The 19420-nt window shown below is 33.1% G+C and overlaps 1 protein-coding gene across 1 annotated transcript; it reads left to right on the top strand.

Moving 5' to 3' along the window:
* Window positions 1–1611: 1611 nt before the first annotated feature.
* Window positions 1612–7611, top strand: Smp_154800 (hypothetical protein; the record flags this gene model as incomplete). The annotated part of the gene is made up of 3 exons (XM_018794824.1): window positions 1612–2190; window positions 5013–5279; window positions 7192–7611. 3 exons carry the CDS (start codon window positions 1612–1614, stop codon window positions 7609–7611), a joined length of 1266 nt encoding a protein of 421 aa, XP_018649197.1.
* Between the last annotated feature and the right edge of the window lie 11809 nt (window positions 7612–19420).

Here is a 19420-nt window from a genome sequence, read left to right as displayed (position 1 = left end):
AGGATTTTAGGTAGCATATGTATATTGTAAGTGATTTAAACTCACAAATATTAATAAGAATTTTCTATTCACTGAATTTAAACATTTGAAACAAAACTCTTGAAATTTATTTTTATTCTAATTATATGTGTCTTGAGTTTTATGCACGAAACTACAGAGTTTTCTTATACCTCAGTGATAAAATTTTCATAAATTCTAACCTTCAGAAGTGAAACCATCTTTGCACAAGCAAGTGAGTATCATGACTCAGTAGCTAAGTAGATAACGCGATGGCGTTTGAAGCGAACAGTACTGGGTTCGAGTCTCAGAGTGAACATCAATTCTGAGAAGCAGGTACATCTAGCTAACTAGTCTAAAATAGGAAGAAACGCGCATCCTGGATTCCACTGCTAGCTACAACCCATCTTCATCTTTGATTTCTTTTCAAGTTTACATTTCAGACATACTATTGTGTTAAATAAATAAATCTTCAGTGTAGAGATTACTATTATTATTATTATAGTCGTATAATGGCCTGATCATGTGACCCAATAATTATTGAATCGACAATCGCTTTTCAATAATATATATATATATATATAAATCAATTTTTTAAAAAATTTGCTTATATTTTACTGAATACATTCAGAAATAACAACTAATTAGATTGAATTAATTATGACTACTTTAAAATCTTATTTAACAAATGAAAATCAAATTGAATATGACAAGATAATTCTACAACCTGATAAAACATCAATTATATATAAACCAGAAGAATATGAGTATAAAAGTAGTAGTATATGTCATCCAAGTAGTAGTAGTAGTAGTAATAGTGGTAGTCACAATGTATCCGTTATGATTATAAATGAACCACAAGAAAATACTGATAAATTACCAAATCTTCCTTTATCATCTTTAATATCAACAGAATTAACAGTAATAAAAAATATTGATTATATTAATAATCAACCATTTGATAAACATGAAGAATTAAACAACATAAAAAGAGGAAAATCATTAAAATTAATAAATAATTTACAAAAATTATCAATTTTCTATATACTACTTAATTATATAATTAATATATATTTAATTATTTATAATAAAATTTATATTTTATTTAAATATATTAAATGGAATATTTTTTATTTATTATTATTAATTAAATTAAATTATAATAAATTATTTGGATTAATAAGTAGTATATTAATTGGATTTATTATATATAATTTATTGATTATTCTATTAAATTATAATTTATATATATCAATATTACTAACTACTTATATTATGATACTTCCTGTATTTGCTTTTTCATCAAACCTCCAATGTATTGGATTAATGATATTACCATATTTAATTACATATTATATAAGATGGTTATTATTATTATTTGCTACTTATATAAGTATTTTTAATATCATTTTAAATCTTTTATATAGTTTTGAAAAATTAAAATCTTTTTTTAATTGTGTTACCTTAGAAACAAATCAAAATTTAAAGAAATTGGATCATTCATTATTGAATATTTTCAACAATTCAATAGACAATATACTGAATGAATTTAATTCTATGTTATATAACATCCGTGTCATATTATCAAATATACAATTATTTTCATTACAATTAATGAAAATAATAAAGAACAATATTGAATGGATTGAATCTATACAGAACTCTTCATGTAAAAACAATACTGGTAATCTATATAATTTATGTCAAGAGTTTTTAAATAAAGCATATATAACATGTACTATTGAATTAGATATAAGTAGTAAAACATGTGAATATATAAAATTGAATAAAAATCAAATATGTAATTCAATAATACAACAATCTACTAATAAATGTGATCATTATGATGAAATTAGATTAAATCATTTTAATGTTACATTTAAAAAGAGTTTCAATGATGAAATGGAAAAGATATTAAATACAATTGGAAGAGATAATATCACATATATAGTGAATTCTAACGGATTTAATCAATTGACTAGTGAAATGAATAAAGGAATGGATCATTTAAAACAATCAAATAGTTTATTGAATTATATTGAAGAAATGAGATCTTTCATTTCATGGCTTTTATTGGTATTGTCATTGGTGATTATGATACAATTAATCATCAAAGCAATTATATTTAGAAATTCTTGGCTAAGTAAAATAACATTTGATAATAGTTATATAACTTCAGAATATATTCAACAGGTAATCTGATATTTTACAATAAAAAAAGATCAGATTGATCTTAATTACTAATCATTTTATTTTATATGGTTGAGATGAATCAACTGAAGCTAGACCACCATAGAAAACGTGGAAGCACTGGACGACCGTTTCGTCCTATTGTAGGACTCCTCAGAACTGCGCATCTACGATCCCGTCTTGCGAGATTCGAACCCAGGACCTATCGGTCTCGCGCATGAGCGCTTAACCACTAGACCACTGAGCCGGCATTCAACTGTGCTGAGGGGTCCAACAACAGGACGAAAAGACCGTCCAGTGTTTCCACGTTTTCCATGGTGGTTTAGCTTCAATTGATTCATGATCTCAACTATATTAAATTACTAAAAATCTCCACAAAACCCCCTTCTGATAATTGTTTTATTATTGATTTATTTATGAAAATATTTATAAATGTGACTATTTTGGTACCTACTTCTCAGTGTTGGAGACTGTTCACTAAGATGTTTGTTACCATTAGAATAGTTGCATTAAGGCTTCAGCCTTAGAATGTGGCGCTAATTAAACTGGTGAAAGCTTTAGCGGAACAAATATTGTAGGCGTTGAAACCAGTTTATCGAATTATTACTCATAAATTTGTTGTATAATCACTTTGTAACTAGAGTTATATATATATATATATATATATATATATATATATATATATATTCTATTTATCATAAGCTTTATATTGACTCATTAACTAAGAATATACGCTTTACTAATCTGTTTTGTAGCCACTTTTGTCGCTCACCATCAGTGATGAATCTTCAAATGTTAAAAGTAATTCTTCGGTCATGTCACGTTTTATGCTTCGATAATATCCTCATTTACTGCTGATATTCTAATATAGATTCCAGACGAATGGAGACACTATTGAATGTATCGGAAATTACTGGAGAGTTTTAGACTTTAAAGAAAATATCTTTACTCAATAAGTTGTATGACTTCAATGCAAATTCACTTTATACTTGAGGCATGGGCACAACTATAGGTAATCCAAGATATATAGTCGTTTTAGAATAGCTAACTACTAGAAGATTTATTCTTTACGAATAAAATCTATCACATAGACATTATAGGTGACTAAAGAAAATCAACAACATTAACTCAAACATTATTCTTACTTACTCACTTAATTATGCCTGTTACTCCCAATGGAGCATAGGCCGCCGACCAGCTTTCTCCAACCCACTCTGTCCTGGGCCTTCTTTTCTAGTTCTATCCAGTTCTTGTTCATTCTTCTCATGTCTGTCTCCATTTCTCGGCGTAATGTGTTCTTTGATCTTCCTCTTCTCCTTTGGCCTTCAGGATTTCATGTGAGGGCTTGTCTTGTGACGCAATTAGGTGATTTCCTCAAAATGTGCCCAATCCACTTCCAGCGCTTCTTTCTGATTTCTTCCTCCGCTGGAATCTGGTTTGTTATCTCCCACAGTAGGTTGTTGCTGATAGTGTTTGACCAACGGATCCGAAGTATCTTGCGTAGACAACTGTTAATCAACACCTGTATCTTCTGGATGATGGCTTTCGTAGTTCGCCAAGTTTCAGCTCCATACAATAGAACTGTCTTGACATTTGTATTGAAAATTCTGATCTTGGTGTTGGTTAACAATTGTTTCGAGTTCCAGATGTTTTTCAGTTGTAAATATGCTGCTCTTGCTTTGCCGATCCTCGACCTCACATCTGCATCTGATCCACCGTGTTCATCGATGATGCTGCCCAGATATGTAAACGTTTTCACATCCTCTAAAGCTTCTCCACCAAGTGTAATTCGATTGGTGCATGCTGTACTGTATCTAAGAGTCTTGCTTTTCCCTTTGTGTATATTGAGACCTACTGCTGCTGAGGCTTCTGCTACACTGGTCGTTTTCTCCTGCATATGTTGTTGCGTTTGTGATAGAAGAGCCAGATCATCTGCGAACTCTAAATCGTCAAGCTGTATCCTGCCTGTCCACTGTATCCCGTGCTTTCCTCCAGATGTTGACGTCTTCATGATCCAGTCGATCACCAGGAGAGAGAGAAAGGGTGAGAGTAAGCAAACTTGCCTAACACCGGTCTTTACTTCAAACGATTCGGTGAGTTGTCCTCCGTGGACGATTTGGCAGTTTAGTCCATCATAGGAGTTCCGTATGATATTGACTATCTTTTGAGGCACGCTGTAGTGTCGAAGAAGCCTCCATAGTGTTGTCCTGTCCACGCTATCAAATACCTTTTCCTAGTCAATGAAGTTGATGTAGAGTGATGAATTCCATTCGATTGATTATTCCACAATGATCCGCAGAGTTGCGACTTGGTCTGTACACGGTCTATCCTTACGAAATCCAGCTTGTTGATCTCGAAGTTGGGCGTCAACGGAATCCTTCATCCTGTTTAACAATACTCTGTTGAAGACTTTTCCTGGTATTGAGAGAACAGTGATGCCCCAAACATTATTCACTTTTATATATAAAAAGATAATAAACAATAGTCAATTTTTCATACATGTATATGTACTTGTGCTATTTTACGAATATAGATTATGATTATTTATCCATGAAATGATATATTTTTGTATTTTGAATATTCAGGAGAAACAAGTAATTCTACAAGGAATTCCTTCAACATTTCCACTTACACATAATGAATCAAAACATTATAAAATGTTAACTAGTTTCAGTTGGAGTCATATTGAGAAGAATAAAATGAAATGTTCAAACACACTGTTTAACATATGGATAGTTATAATTGTTATAATCTTATTACTTATTCATGTTATACAAAATTCTTTACTTTCTTTGACATCTTTCATTTCAAATGATTTCATTCAGTCTAGAACAAGATCTTCTCAAAATGATGATACTTTAAATGATGGTTCTGAAATATTCAATAAAATTCCACATTATTCAATTATTGTTAGTGGTACATTTTATGCAAATATAGTTAGAAATATACTTGATATATTAATTCAGTCAAAAGATACAATAATTAATAGTGATGTTACAGTCTGTCACCCAATATTAATTTCACAGGATTTCAACAATAATATAATCATTACAACATTATTAGTTCTGACGATTATAAGTCAATTAATTGAAGTAAGTATGATTCATATTGAAATATGTAAATGTTTGTGTAACTACTTAACCATCGTAATTATTTAATTGCAAGAAAATATGGTCTGTGAACCTAACAATAACAATAATATAGTTGAGATCATGAGTCAATTGAAGTTAGACCACTATGGAAAACCTGAAAGCACTGGTTGAAGTTAGACATTAACACCATTGGATGCCGACCGGCTAAGTGGTCTATCGGTTAAGTGCTCTGACGCAAGACTGGTAGGTCCTGGGTTCGAATCTTGTGAGGTAGGATCGTGGATGCGCACTGCTGAGGAGTCCCACAATAGGACAAAACGGTCGTCCAGTGCTTCCAGGTTTCCCATGGTGGTCCATCTTCAATTGATTCATGATCTCAACTATATAAAATTACTAAAATCTCCACAAAATCCCCTTCTGATAATAAAAATAATAATCTATACATCATTCTTCGCGATTTTACTTCATTTATATCAATTTCGACAAATATATTGAACAACTGATCTTTTGTAGAATAGATAAAGTTTTTGAAAAAGTTCAGTGTAAATGAATTTCATTTAAGATTTTATTGCTCAGAATCTATTTATTTCTACTATACGTACGATTTTCATAGAATTCCTACAAAATTCATAAGTTTGAAATTTAATCTTTAAATTGAAGGATTACATGGTACTCAAGTTGAGTTCTTATGATGTAAATTGATAGTATATGCGATGAGAATTAATTGGCACACAAATCGTTAGTTAATAGTTGACATTTTGGTGTTCAGCTTTTAATCGTAATGCTAGTTAGTAATAATGGACTTGTTGAGTAGCTAGCTAATCAAATGAGACTAATCACGATACATCAACTTCCTTGATTATGAGAAAACATAATGTGGATAAGAAAACCTTGTGAAATCTTCTCCGACGTTATTGAGTGCGTACCTGAGAGGATCGTCACCATCATACGAAATTCTTAGGATGAATTGAACTGTAAAGTTATGCATGGAGGGTACCTCATAGATGCCTCTCAAACAAAAACAAGGCTACCTAATTTCGCTTCTTATCTTCCCTTAAGCACACAAAGTAGCCACAGAAGCAGAATATTTATCGTTAGTTAAAACGGTTGGTTATGACTGAATTCTATCAAATGGTTTCTTACAAATATTACTAGGACCAGTGAGTGAACACTTAACACCATATTGTTTTATTTATAAGGCCGAAGACAATGATCATCTGGTTAGCGTTTTTATAGTAACGTTGTTTTCTCCGGTGTGAGGGTTGCTGACCTCATGCCCAACCCTCCTTTTTTACCTGGGCTTCAAACCCGCAGTAACTCAAGAAGAGCCAGAGGTGGGTAGGACATACGTTGCGAAAATCACCAAACTGCATCACGAGGCAAACACTAACTTGAAATCCTGGAGGTAAACGGAAAAGAGGAAGACCAAAGAATACACTGAGTCGAGAATCCGAAGCAGACGTCAGAATGATGAATATAAAGTAGAAACAACTAGAAAGGATTGCTCAGGACAAAGATGGATACAGCCATCACCTAAACGAATTATCACTATATACCATTGAGCAAACGACAACAGTGGACAGTTTTTGATGATAGCGGATAGATTTAAAACGAATACTGGGTCGCAATTTCTTAATCGAATTTATTTAATTACATATATAACAGATTTCCTGAATAGGTGTCTTTTAAACAGCTCAATTTTGTCATATATGAAGAGTAGACCTAACAAACATAATTATTCACTACTGTGGAATTTAAAAGAACGAGACAGAGTTCCCCATCATGATACTCATATACCCAACAGACTGAATTTTTAACAAGCCGACTGGCTACAATGTTCAGCCATTATTGTTATACTGACGATAATCATAATGGAATTATGTAATTTATATATATTACTTTTATGTACCAGGTATATATTATGAGATTACGTCATATAATTATGATTTGGTACTATCCAAAAATATCAAATCAGCGTGCTTCATGGTTACGCGCTCGTATACAAAATGATCGTAAACTTTTTAATGACTTCAAACATACATCGGGTGACACTACTGAGAAACCTGATCGTTGCTTTACAAATAATCCAAAAATAAAGCACGTGTTAGCAGGATTTAGTATCAAACGTATTACGTGTTTTTGGTGCAGTAAAGAAATTTATACATCAAAAGAAGAGAAACCGATAGAGAATGCTTCTCAATATTCTGAAAATGTACATTCATGTAGTATATGTCAGCTTGATTTTGGGAATATCTGCGCAAACTGTCGTACATTATTATTATTGAAATATTCACAAATTGGCTTGGAAGAACATTTAAACAATGAAGAGTAATATAATTGTGAATTCAGTGTATTCACAAAGAGTTGACCCCGATCGAAGTTGACTTGTTAATGGATCTACAGTAATAGAAACTGTAAATTATTAATTTTGACGAGTACCAGTTATGAATTATTTTACTGTATGCTTATTTCAGTAAAGTTTCATTATAGAAACCAGATTAAATCAGTACTGAAATACAAAGTACTCTTTTTTCTGTTATTATGTACATGGCTCTATAAATACAGGTTAAACGAACAGAATGGAAACTAAGAATGATATGGTGTATGTTGAAATAAATATCAATATAACTAATTCCATGAGCATATTTAAATCGGTGCATTAACTTTATGAATAATCCAGAAATTACTTTAAGAAAACAAACCATAAAAATACACTTGGTATTGATTACTTGAATCTTTCCATTGATGTTTAGGACTGCTATTGATCAGTCTCTTATTGGCATATGTGGATACTGTGAGAACTGCATCGATATTGCCTTATTGCACAAGCATTATAAGCAATGATGGATTATGGCTATATCGAGGCAATACACACAGTATGCACATATGGCTAATTAGAGACTGATCAATAGCAGTCCCAAACATCAATGGGAATATTCAAACAAACAATACCAAGTGAATTCAAACTTCACCCTATTGCACAAGCAGGACTCAGTAGCTAATTGGACAACGCGATGGCGTTTGAAGCGAACGGTACTGGGTTCGAGTCCTAGAGTGAACATCAACTCTGAAATGCAGGTACATCTAGCTTACGAGTCCCAAATAGGACGAAACGCGCGTCCTGGATTCCACTGCTAACCACTATCCATCACTGCTTAAAACATAAAAATATTATCCAATTTGATGTTTATGAGGACTAGCGAGAACAGTCCTAATGATGGACTGAAATCATTTGAAGAAGCCAACTCCCACAAGCAATATTTATACAGGATTACAAATACGCGTTGTTGATAAGCTATAAATTAGGACGAAACAAACCCCCAGTGGTTTTAAAAGATTTTTTAGATAATATAGGTCCACGATAGGAACTGGCTGTTGGAATGTTGGTGATTCTGCATTCAGAAGTTTGCTATGAAAACTATTTGATGTAATCAAGTAAGCATATTAACAGAGATAGCCACGTATCTGTTGAAAGTAGAGAAGTTTCTGAATGTTTAGGTTTTCATTAGTAATCAGCATCAACCTAGTATCGCCAAATCGACTGGGTTACGTAATATATTCTTCTTTTTGACCACAGACTCTAGAAGTAGAGATTCGTCGAATTTGTCAGAGAGTTTATTATCCCATGGGTCATGATCTCCATTTCTTTATCATGGTTTATTTATACTTGTAAAAATACTAGACATCAATTTTTCCTCTGAAACAAAGAACGAGTGGATAACAATGAATGTTATCCAGTGCTATGCACTAACCAATGAGAGCAACGACGACAATGAAGATCAGAGGCTGCATTCGACCATAGTCAAGTGCTCAGGAAAGGACCTGGCCATCCTGATGGGAGACCTAGACGCCAAAGTCGGGATGGACAACACCGGGTGTCAAGATATCATGGAACTACATGAACTGATAGGGAGAAAAGAACGAGAATGGTGACAGATTTACAAATTTATATACATTCAACAAAATGAATACAGGCGGCGTGATGTTCCTCTACAACCTCATACAAAAATCTACATAGATCTCATCGCGGAGAACCAGACAGACTATATTTGCATCACTAAAATATTCAGAAGGTCAATGGAAGATATGAGAACCAGGAGAGGAGCTAACATAACTTCAGATAACCACCTGATGGTTGCTAACATGAAACTGAAGCTAAGGAAACACTGGACAACTGGGGGAACAGCAGTACAAAGATTTAATACAGCCTTCCCGCGAGATACTAACAAACTCAACGAATTCAAGATAACTCTGAACATTAAGTTCCAAGTCTTACAAGATCTACTCGGAGAAGAATAAACTACTATGGAAGACAACTGAAAAGTGATCGAAGAAGCATTAACTTCAACCTGTCAGGATGAGCTGGGCCGCAACAAGCATCATCATGAAGAATAGATCTCTATTAAAGCCATGAAGATGATTCAAGAAAAAAAGAATAAGAGGAAGACAGAAATTAACAACGGCTGAACAAGAACAGAGAGAGGCAAGGCACATTCTGAATACGTAGAAGCAAACAAGCTGGTAAAGAAGAACATTGGAGTCGACAAGCAGAAATAAGTGGAAGAGCAACGACAGCGGAAAAAGCTTCAAGAGAAGAAAATATAAAACAACTATATGACACAAGGAAGAAACTGGCAGGGAAATATAGTAAACCAGAGACCGGTCACAGACAAAGAGTTAGTAGAACATTTTGAAGAGCTTTTTAATGGATCAACCATACTGAACCCACCAGACACCGAGGCAGTACCATTCTATGGGTGTCACTCCACCAACGACCGAAGAAATCAGGATGGCCATCAGACAAATCACGAGTGGGAAAGCAGCAAAACCAGGCAACATACCAGATGAAGCACTGAAGTCACACATAGATGCTCCACATTCTACTCAGAAAAGCGTTCAAGTGCCGATAGACTAGAAAAGAGGATATTTCACTAAGATACTAAAGAAATATATCAGCAACTGTGCGAACTAACTACAGAGGCATCACACTATTATCAGTGTCAGGAAATGTTTTCAACAGTGTTTTCAAGCCGAATGAAAGATTCATTAGACTTCGAGAAAAACAGGCCAGATTCCGTAAGGATCGTTCTTACGCAGACCGAATCGCGACACTATGGATCATTGTTGAGCAACCATTTGAATGGAATTCGTCACTATACATCAACCTCCTTGACCATGAGAAAGCAGTTGACAGTTTGGACAGAAGAATCCTATGGAACCTTCTTTGATAACATGGTGTACCTGAGAAAATCGTTAAAATTATGCTGAATTAATAAGACCAAATACACCGCAGAGTCAAGCATGGAGGACTGCTGGCAGATGCATTCAAAGTGATGACCGGAGTCAGATATTGTTTCTTACTCTCTCCCTTTCTTTTTCTTCTAGTGACCGACTGGATTGTGAAGACCTCCACATCTAAGGGAAGCGCAGAATACGACGGACAGCCTGGATGCAACTAGATGGTTTGGAATCCACAGATGATCAAGTCCTTCTATCCCATTCACATTGTAGTGTCGGTTGATATGCTAGGCCCATATACCTTATTCTAGCTTGTGGACAAGCCAATTTACCTACGCATCATGAGTTACGTTTTAACCTCGTTAATTATTCACTTATCAACCCTGACTATTTTTTATATGAGCGTAAATGTGTGTACACTTTTTATCTTATTCACCACATGTCCGTAACTTATTTTTATTTGACTATAAATATTGATTAACGCTTGATAAGAGCGAGTTGGCTTACCCGCCATCTCCAATGTGCGTCGTTTTCGCTTCTCTCTCTTCTACTCACTTCATTCCTCTGATTCCCAGTCCACATCAATGAGTGTTCAAAACATATGTATTCAAAATCGATTCTCGTATTTGACTTATTTACCTCCGTTATTCACCAACACGGATTGTCATTTATCACATATGGGGATAGACAGGATGTATATTTTGACAACAATCATTCATGCGATCTAATTGGGAATCAGATCTTAAGCCTCACAAAAATGGTGAGCCGCATTTAGAACACTCACCATTTCTCAACAACATCAACAATTGCAGCTCAAGAGAGACAGTACAGTAGCGAACCTCACAGCAGTGGGTCTCAACATGCACTTGGGTGAAAGCAAAATCCTCAAATACAGCACAACGAACATCAACTCAATCACACTTGATGGAGAAACTCTGGAAGAGATGGAAACTTTCAATTACCTGGTCAGCATCACCGATCAGTAAGGAGGATCTGATACAGATGTAAAGGCAAGGATCAGCAAAGCATGGTCTACATTCCTACCACTGAAGAACACATGGAACTCAAAACAACTGTCTGTCAATCAACATCAAATTTAGAATCTTAAATACGAACGTCAAGGCAGTTCTATTGTACGAAGCTGAAACTTCGAGCATTGCTACATCTGTCATCAAAACAGTACAAGTATTTATAGACAATTGTCTACGTAAGATATTCAATGTCCGTTGGCCGGATATTATCAGAGAGAGAACAAACCGGCTTCCAGATAAGGAGGAAATTAGGAAAAGACGTTGGAAGTGGATAGGTCATTCATTGTGGAAATCATCAAATTGCATCACGAAGCAAGCGCTAACTCTGAATCTTGAAGGTAAGCGGGAAAGGGGAGGGCCAAAGAACACACTGCGTCAGGAATTGGAAGCAAACATGAATATAATGAATAGCAACTAGAAACAACTGGAAAGGATTTCCCAGGTCTGAGTTGGATGGAGAGTGCCGATGATTGGCCTATGCTCCACCAGGGGTAACAGGAGTAAGTTAATAAAGTACGAAATATGTTTGAGACTTGAGAAAGTAATGAACACAGTTACATTGAGTTTATGATAAAAAACAACCTACAGACTTATTCGCATAAAATTCTTGGATTTTAAAAAAATTGATGGACTGTTCTCAATTAAAATCAACAAATTAGTCCACTATACAATGATACAAACTGTAAGTCGTTATACAAAAGATCAATTCATTGAAGAGTAAATATTTTAAAATCGACTTTCAAAACTTAGTAGATTACAAAGAGTAAAAACTTATGAGGCACAATTTGACACATTGGCTAAGCAAAGAAGCTGAAAATATTTTCTTTTGGTAAAACATTAGAACAATAATAGCACTCTGTGCTTAATTCATTAAGATAAACTACAATCGTTTTTCTTTCTTTAATTTTCATTATAATAAATGACAACTCAATTGCAGTACATTTGATTTTGGATAAAAAGGTATACAAAATCATTTTAATCTTTCCCATTGATTCAACATTTATGTATCTGTAAGGTAAAATTAACATAAGATTTAATTCAAACTGATGCATGTTTTATTTAAACAATTAATTAGCAAACATGAAATCTTAGCCCTAACTTATGAATTATTACATTTTATAATTTAACAGTTTCAACTGTGACAAACATTCAATAGTTAGTAATTAGCGACTGGATAAGACTTATATCAACTTCAGGTAATTATTAACGAGCGAAAACTAGATTTTGGTAGTACATTATTATATTTATCATAGTTGAAAGCGTGAGTCAACTGAAGCTAGACCACCAGGGAAAACCTGGAAGCACGGGAAGGGGGCGTTTCGTTCTATTATGGGACTCCTCAGTAATGTGCATCCACGACATCGCCTCACGAGATTCGAATTCAGGACCTATCAGTCTCGCGCCAGAGCACTTAACCGATAGACCACTAAGTCAGCATCCCGTGGTGTTTATGTCTAACTCCAACCAATTCACGAAGTTAAGCAACCGTTCACCAATTGTCTTCAGTGAGTTTCTATCTCACAACAGACGTGGTTTGAACTCCACTAGTCATTGTTTCTCACTAGAACTCCTGGATTTAGCTCTCGAAGTCAGTCACTAGTGAGAATATGATTATTATTGTCAGAAGGGGTTTTTTTGTGGAGATTTAGTATTTTCCTAGTTGAAAGCGTGAGTCAATTGAAGCTAGACCACAAGGGATATTGATGAATTTTAAAAGCAAGTAGTGTATTTGTCATGTAGCTGGTGAACTTTCATTTGACTGTTTCTTTCATTCATTTATTGAGTAAGTTCAGAAATAATTAGAACATTTATATAATTAAATAGTTATCCTTGAGTTATAATGATAATACAATAGGTCTACATCCAAACTTCACTCAATTGTTGATTAAGTAACGGCTCGTTTGTAAATAAAATGGAAGTAGAAGAGGTAAACAATGCTCATTTGAACTCTCGAATCTTAATAAACTAATTTCACAGAAAAGACACTGAGTATTATAAATTGAAGTAATCAGTAAATATAAGATACCGTCGTAGAATGCTTTGTTGATTTTTTGTTTGTAACTCGACTGTTTTTATTTGTCAAAACGTCGGTGGTTTAGTGGTTAAGCGCTCACGCGCGAGACCGATAGGTCCTCGGTTCGAATCTCGTGAGGCGAGATCGTGGATGCGCACTACTAAGGAGTCCCACAATAGGACGAAACGGCCGTCCAGTGCTTCTAGGTTTTCCATGGTGGTCTAGCTTCAAATGACTCATGATGTCAACTATATAAAACCTGAAAAGTTTTCTTCAGAAATCAGATAATAAAATGACAAGGTTATTGTTAAAAAAGTAGATAGGTTTAGATTTAAAATGAACTTATCAAATAGTTTAGATTTGGGATATATTTTTTAATAAATCAAGTGATTGACAAACCACTTACACATTAATTAGTCTCAAATCATTAATTTATTCAATTAACGGTGCTAAAACAAACTTCACATACTTACATTGCCAACAGTTGTGCTTGATAAAATGCACGACAGTGTTGTTTAACTCAGTACAATAATGAAATATATAATAGAAGTATAGAAGAAAGCATGACGTGTAACAAATGTGTGGTGCATCATCACAAGAGTGAATAAACTTTTGTGAAAAATTTTCACATTTCGTAATGAAATTACAAAGTTCAGAATAAATTGTACAGTTTGAAGTATGAAACAAATAATTCATGCAGTAATGTTGACATAAAAGTGTATATCAGATAGAAGACCTTAAATGAGTGTTGTAATACAAACCAGCGTTTAGGCTAAATAGAATAATTGCGAAGTGTTTTATAACTTGGTAGTTTATAGGTGTTATAATATAAAATGATATGAGTTGAAGTATAATTGGTTTTCACAAGGCATACCCTTCCGACAGTTTCACTTACCTTGAGTTTTGTGAACCCCACCTTTAGTTCAACCGTACCAAAAAACAAGGATTATAAACTTTGGGTTAAAATCAAAGCAACACAACCATTCATTTTGCAATTTTCTGTTGTTAATTAAGGAGATTTAGTTTTAGTACACAATATGACGAAATAGGCATTCATTAATTAGTGATTCCTTTAGTTTATCGGAAAGATATCTCATAATGAAGAGAATCTATCAGTACCATAATAGTCCATTCGATACAAGTTATATTGATCTACTAATATTCCATTAAAGAGATGCTCATTCCATGAAACAATTTTTTTTCGTAAATATATTCTCACATGGTATCGCGTTAAATTATTCTTATTTTACATTTCAATGATGATGCATGTATCTACAGAAAGTTAGTTTGTTATATCCCAATGGGTAGAAAAATTGTAATGCCAACGTTTTGTCACCTAATGTATGACACTTCTTGAGAGTAAGTAAATAACCGAATTAAATTAACACAAGTTTAAATAGTACTAAGGAAACAATGTAAAACAGTACAATCAAAATCATAATAGGCTTGAATAATGTTAATGTCAAGTTATTTTTGGTCAAGGTGAATTTGTCTGACTTATCATTGAATTAATTTGTTGCCTGATTCTTTTGGTGATATCTTTATTACTCCTCGCATAATTAGACCTTGTGGGTCTAGAAGTTAGATAACAGTGAGTGCATTATTAATTATTTAATTAATTATCTCAATTTTATTGAACAACAATGACTTCAGCCCGTAATTAAGAGTCCTGTAGGAGCGATCAATTAAAATATAGTACAGAATATAACTATATTTTGACCTCATTTGGGTTCAAATTATAGTGTAACAATGAAAAGATTTCGGTCTTTATTTAATGGTAAATGTATGGATATTGACAGTTGATATTCTACTCTGTTTTTAACATCCCGAACAATACGAAGTTGTTATAAAAATCATCGTAATGATAAATCATTACCGTTCTTTGTATTCAAAAACTACTCCTGACTTATTTCCTACCTGATGAACTAGAGCTACTTGTTTCAGTTTTTTCTACAATTTCTTCTGTTGGTATTGTATCAGTTACAGTTTCCGTTAATTCATTTTCTTCATGTTGTATTTTATTATCAGAGTTTACAGATTGTTGCCTCTCCAATTGTATAGGACTTGCTCGTATGTTTTCTTCATCATTTACTTTCTGTGAATTTAACATATTTTCCTCATCTGAATAAATTAGTCAGACGAAAATTTAAGTTTTCTTTTTATTTAGAAATTGAGTCATTCACCATGGAACAATAAAATCATAAATTAAATTATAGATAGTGTAATAAGAAGGCGAAGATTATCAGAACTATGTCTTCTTCAACTTCTTATTACACTATCGAAATTTATCAAACGGACTAATTGCTTTAAATTATAGAATTGTTGTTTATCTTTTGAATTATAAATAAAAATGAAAACTAAAATCGAAAAAATAATTGTTCTCAATTCAAATTATCAGATGAATTCATGTAATAATCAAATTTAGTTAATAACAGTTATCCTATACTATATCCTTATATACAACCTATCTTTATATACTACCACCACTAAATTAACTACTTCTATGAATCCGGTGTTCGTCTTGTTGTGCTAACGAAGTATGGCAACTTGGACCGATGCATAAATGTGCCTGGTCCTACGTTGTAGCTGACTGACTGACTACACCAATAAGAAAATGATAATTATTTGCAAATAACTAGTTGCTTTGCAATTGGGCATCTAAGAGATCAAAACTATGAGGTTGATTGTGTTTTTATTAGTTTAATAACAAAAAGGAGTCACCAAATCCATTAACAGCGCCATCCTTTCTCACTTGGTAGACAGTGAACATCATATCAAAATAGAGGAAGCCTTCTCTGTTTTATATCAAGTTCCGAAAACTCTACCTCAAAGAGCTAGATTACGATTACTTTACATAGCCGAAGCCATCTGGATCAACTCCAGAAAACCAAACTTATGCATCCAGAAAAAGTATATCCAGCCACTACGTTTACCTTGGCCTACGACTGGATCACCGGATTCCTAAACTAAATATTATAAACCTCCCCCGTTTTTTTTTCTTTTCTTCCTTTTTTGTCGATCACCTCTATCTTAATCTTCACATCCATCATTCCCAATTCCTTTATCGTAATTATCTTGATAACATCCCTTTTATTACATATTATATTCACACACCAATCTTATTATTATTACTATTTATCATTATTATCTCAATTGACAAGATGAAATTCCCCTACTATGCACTTTATTCACACAATTTTTTGCATTTTCATTTTTTCGAAATTACTATTAAATCGATTGTGACTAGACACTTGATTACAAATCACTTTGACCTTTATTAAATGACCTTTCTAATTTACAAATAACACAATTTTAAAGTATATATATGTCGTAACAGATGCAAACGTTTACCATTTTTAACATATAACATTGTCAAATTAATTAATACATGCCTCATTTTGTCCTTTGTAAAATACCATAATAATTATGGACTTATAACTGTAGAGCCTGATGATGAAGTTATTGAAAACAATTGTTCGCTCAAATATTGTTCATGTTTTGAATTATCTATGGGGATTTTTAAACTAATAACAATTTACTCAAGTTTAATTCCTAGGACAAAAAAATCATATATATATATATATATATATATATATATATATATATCAACATCATTGATGAACACAGTGGATCTGATGCAGCATATATACAATTGAAGATCTGGAACTCAAGACAATTGTCAACCAACATCAAAGTCAGGATTTTCAATACAAATGTCAACGCAGTTCTGCTGTATGGGGCAGAAACTTGGAGAACTACGAAAGTCATCATTCAAAAGATACAGGTGTTTGTTAACAGTTATCTACGCAAGATACTTCGGATCCGTTGGCTAGACACTATCAGGAACAACCTACTGTGGGAAAGAACAAACCAGATTTCAGTGGAGGAAGAAATCCGGAGGAAGCTCTGGAAGTGGATAGGACACATATTGAGGAAATAACCACAGTGCGTCACAAGTCGAGCCCTCACTTAGAATCGTCAAGGCAAAGGAAAAGAAGAAGACCAAAGAACACATTACGTCAAGAAATAGAGACAGATATGAGAAGAATGAGCAACAACTGGATAGGACTAGAAAGGAAGGCCCAGGACAGAGAGTGGGTTGGAGAATGCTGGTAGGTGGCCTATGCTCCTTTGGGGGTAACAGGCGTAAGTAAGTAAGTAAGTATATATATATATATATAGATAGATAGATAGATAGATAGATAGATAGATTATGTTGACTGATACTTAACAGGAAACGTTATATTGGTTTGTTTTGATTCTGATGGTCACTCTTTAGTCAACAGATATTAGAAATGTGTCTTAGTTATTTTGTAGAATGAAGACATGTTTTATTCATTTTTTGTATTGGTTGCTTGAAACTTCCGATTGATGTTTAGGACTGCAATTGATCAGTCTGTCATTGGCATATGTGCATTCCATGATAATTGCCTCGATATCGTCTACAGTCATAAGTATTATCAGCTGAGATAATGGTGGCTAACAGTAAAATCCAGGATTATCATCTCAGCTTAGAAAGACTAGTTTGGTTTGATAAAAGGAATTTTTTAATAATTTAGGTAACAGCTGTAACAATTACTAGATAGATGAAAATACTGAAATTTTCAGGGACATACAACTAACATTGGAAAATAAACAAATAATTTATAAAGATAAAGAACCTATGGAGATCGATAGTTTCAAATGTTGTGATGATTAACAAACTATAATTTGACAGAAAGTCGAATCACAACAACCATTTCTCATTTACCATACCCCTATGCATGTTGATTGTTTGTTGGAAAGAAAAATTCATGTGAATATCTATAAGAGTAAAGAGTGTCCTCAAACTTTAATCAAGAATTCAGAATATACATAATAAAAAGCACATAAAAGATCTCTTTCACTAAAGGATAAGCATATTTTATACTAATCAACTCAAATGTGTGACAATACCATATCAGTATTCGAATCAATTTACTTTCTAGAACTTCAGTTCGAATAGTAAATAACTTACTATCATGTGAAGTATTACCATTTGTAATACGTATGTAAATATAGTATAGTTATGACAATATTGTAAATTATGTTAAATACACTTTTTAGCTTATACTCTTACTACTTCTACCACTATGGGATTTGAATCGACAACTGCATCTCTGTGCTAATGTGTTATGGCAACTCGAACTGATGTACGTACGTACGAAGTTCTACGTTGTGACTGACTGAGCGTCATTTTTATGAGAGTATGCACATAAAATAAAAATAAATATTACCTTTTGTTTCTTCATTTTCTTGTGATCTAGCTGGTTCAGCTTCTAAAGTTGGGAAGGTTTATGCAAAATAGAGAAAAAAATTACTTTAAGTTGGTAAATTGTAATAATTGAGTTTTAATGATTTTCTATTACACAAACACTAGTACAAATCTAACCATTATAAGAATGCACATATAAACCGTTACACTTACACACAAAGAACAATTCAAAGTGTATAATTATAAAAAATCTACAATGAAATATTTGGTTTGTGCACAAATTACTAACAGAGCCTTACCCATAACTACACGTTGATCAGATTGTAGTATTGGTTCTTTCATAAATATATATACATATATTTAAAGAGAATATAGGTATCATTGCCATATTATCATTTATATTATTATTATTAATATTCTTGCTTTGTTCCTTTGTATTATATAAATGTGGATTAATTTTGATTTGGCTATTTATTCTCTGAAGGAGTTGCTTATACTGAGTTACGAAACGCCAGAAAATCTAATTTTTCTACTCATTGGGATATTACAGATATATTCTTTTATTTATAAAGAAAATATAGTCAGCTGGATGTATCTGCATCTCAGAGTTGATGTTCACTCTGGG

Source organism: Schistosoma mansoni, chromosome 1, assembly GCF_000237925.1.
Source record: "Schistosoma mansoni strain Puerto Rico chromosome 1, complete genome".
In the NCBI taxonomy this organism is placed as follows: Eukaryota; Metazoa; Platyhelminthes; class Trematoda; order Strigeidida; family Schistosomatidae; genus Schistosoma; species Schistosoma mansoni.
The sequence above is the reverse complement of the archived record's forward strand: the minus strand, read 5'-3'. Positions and strand labels throughout refer to the sequence as shown.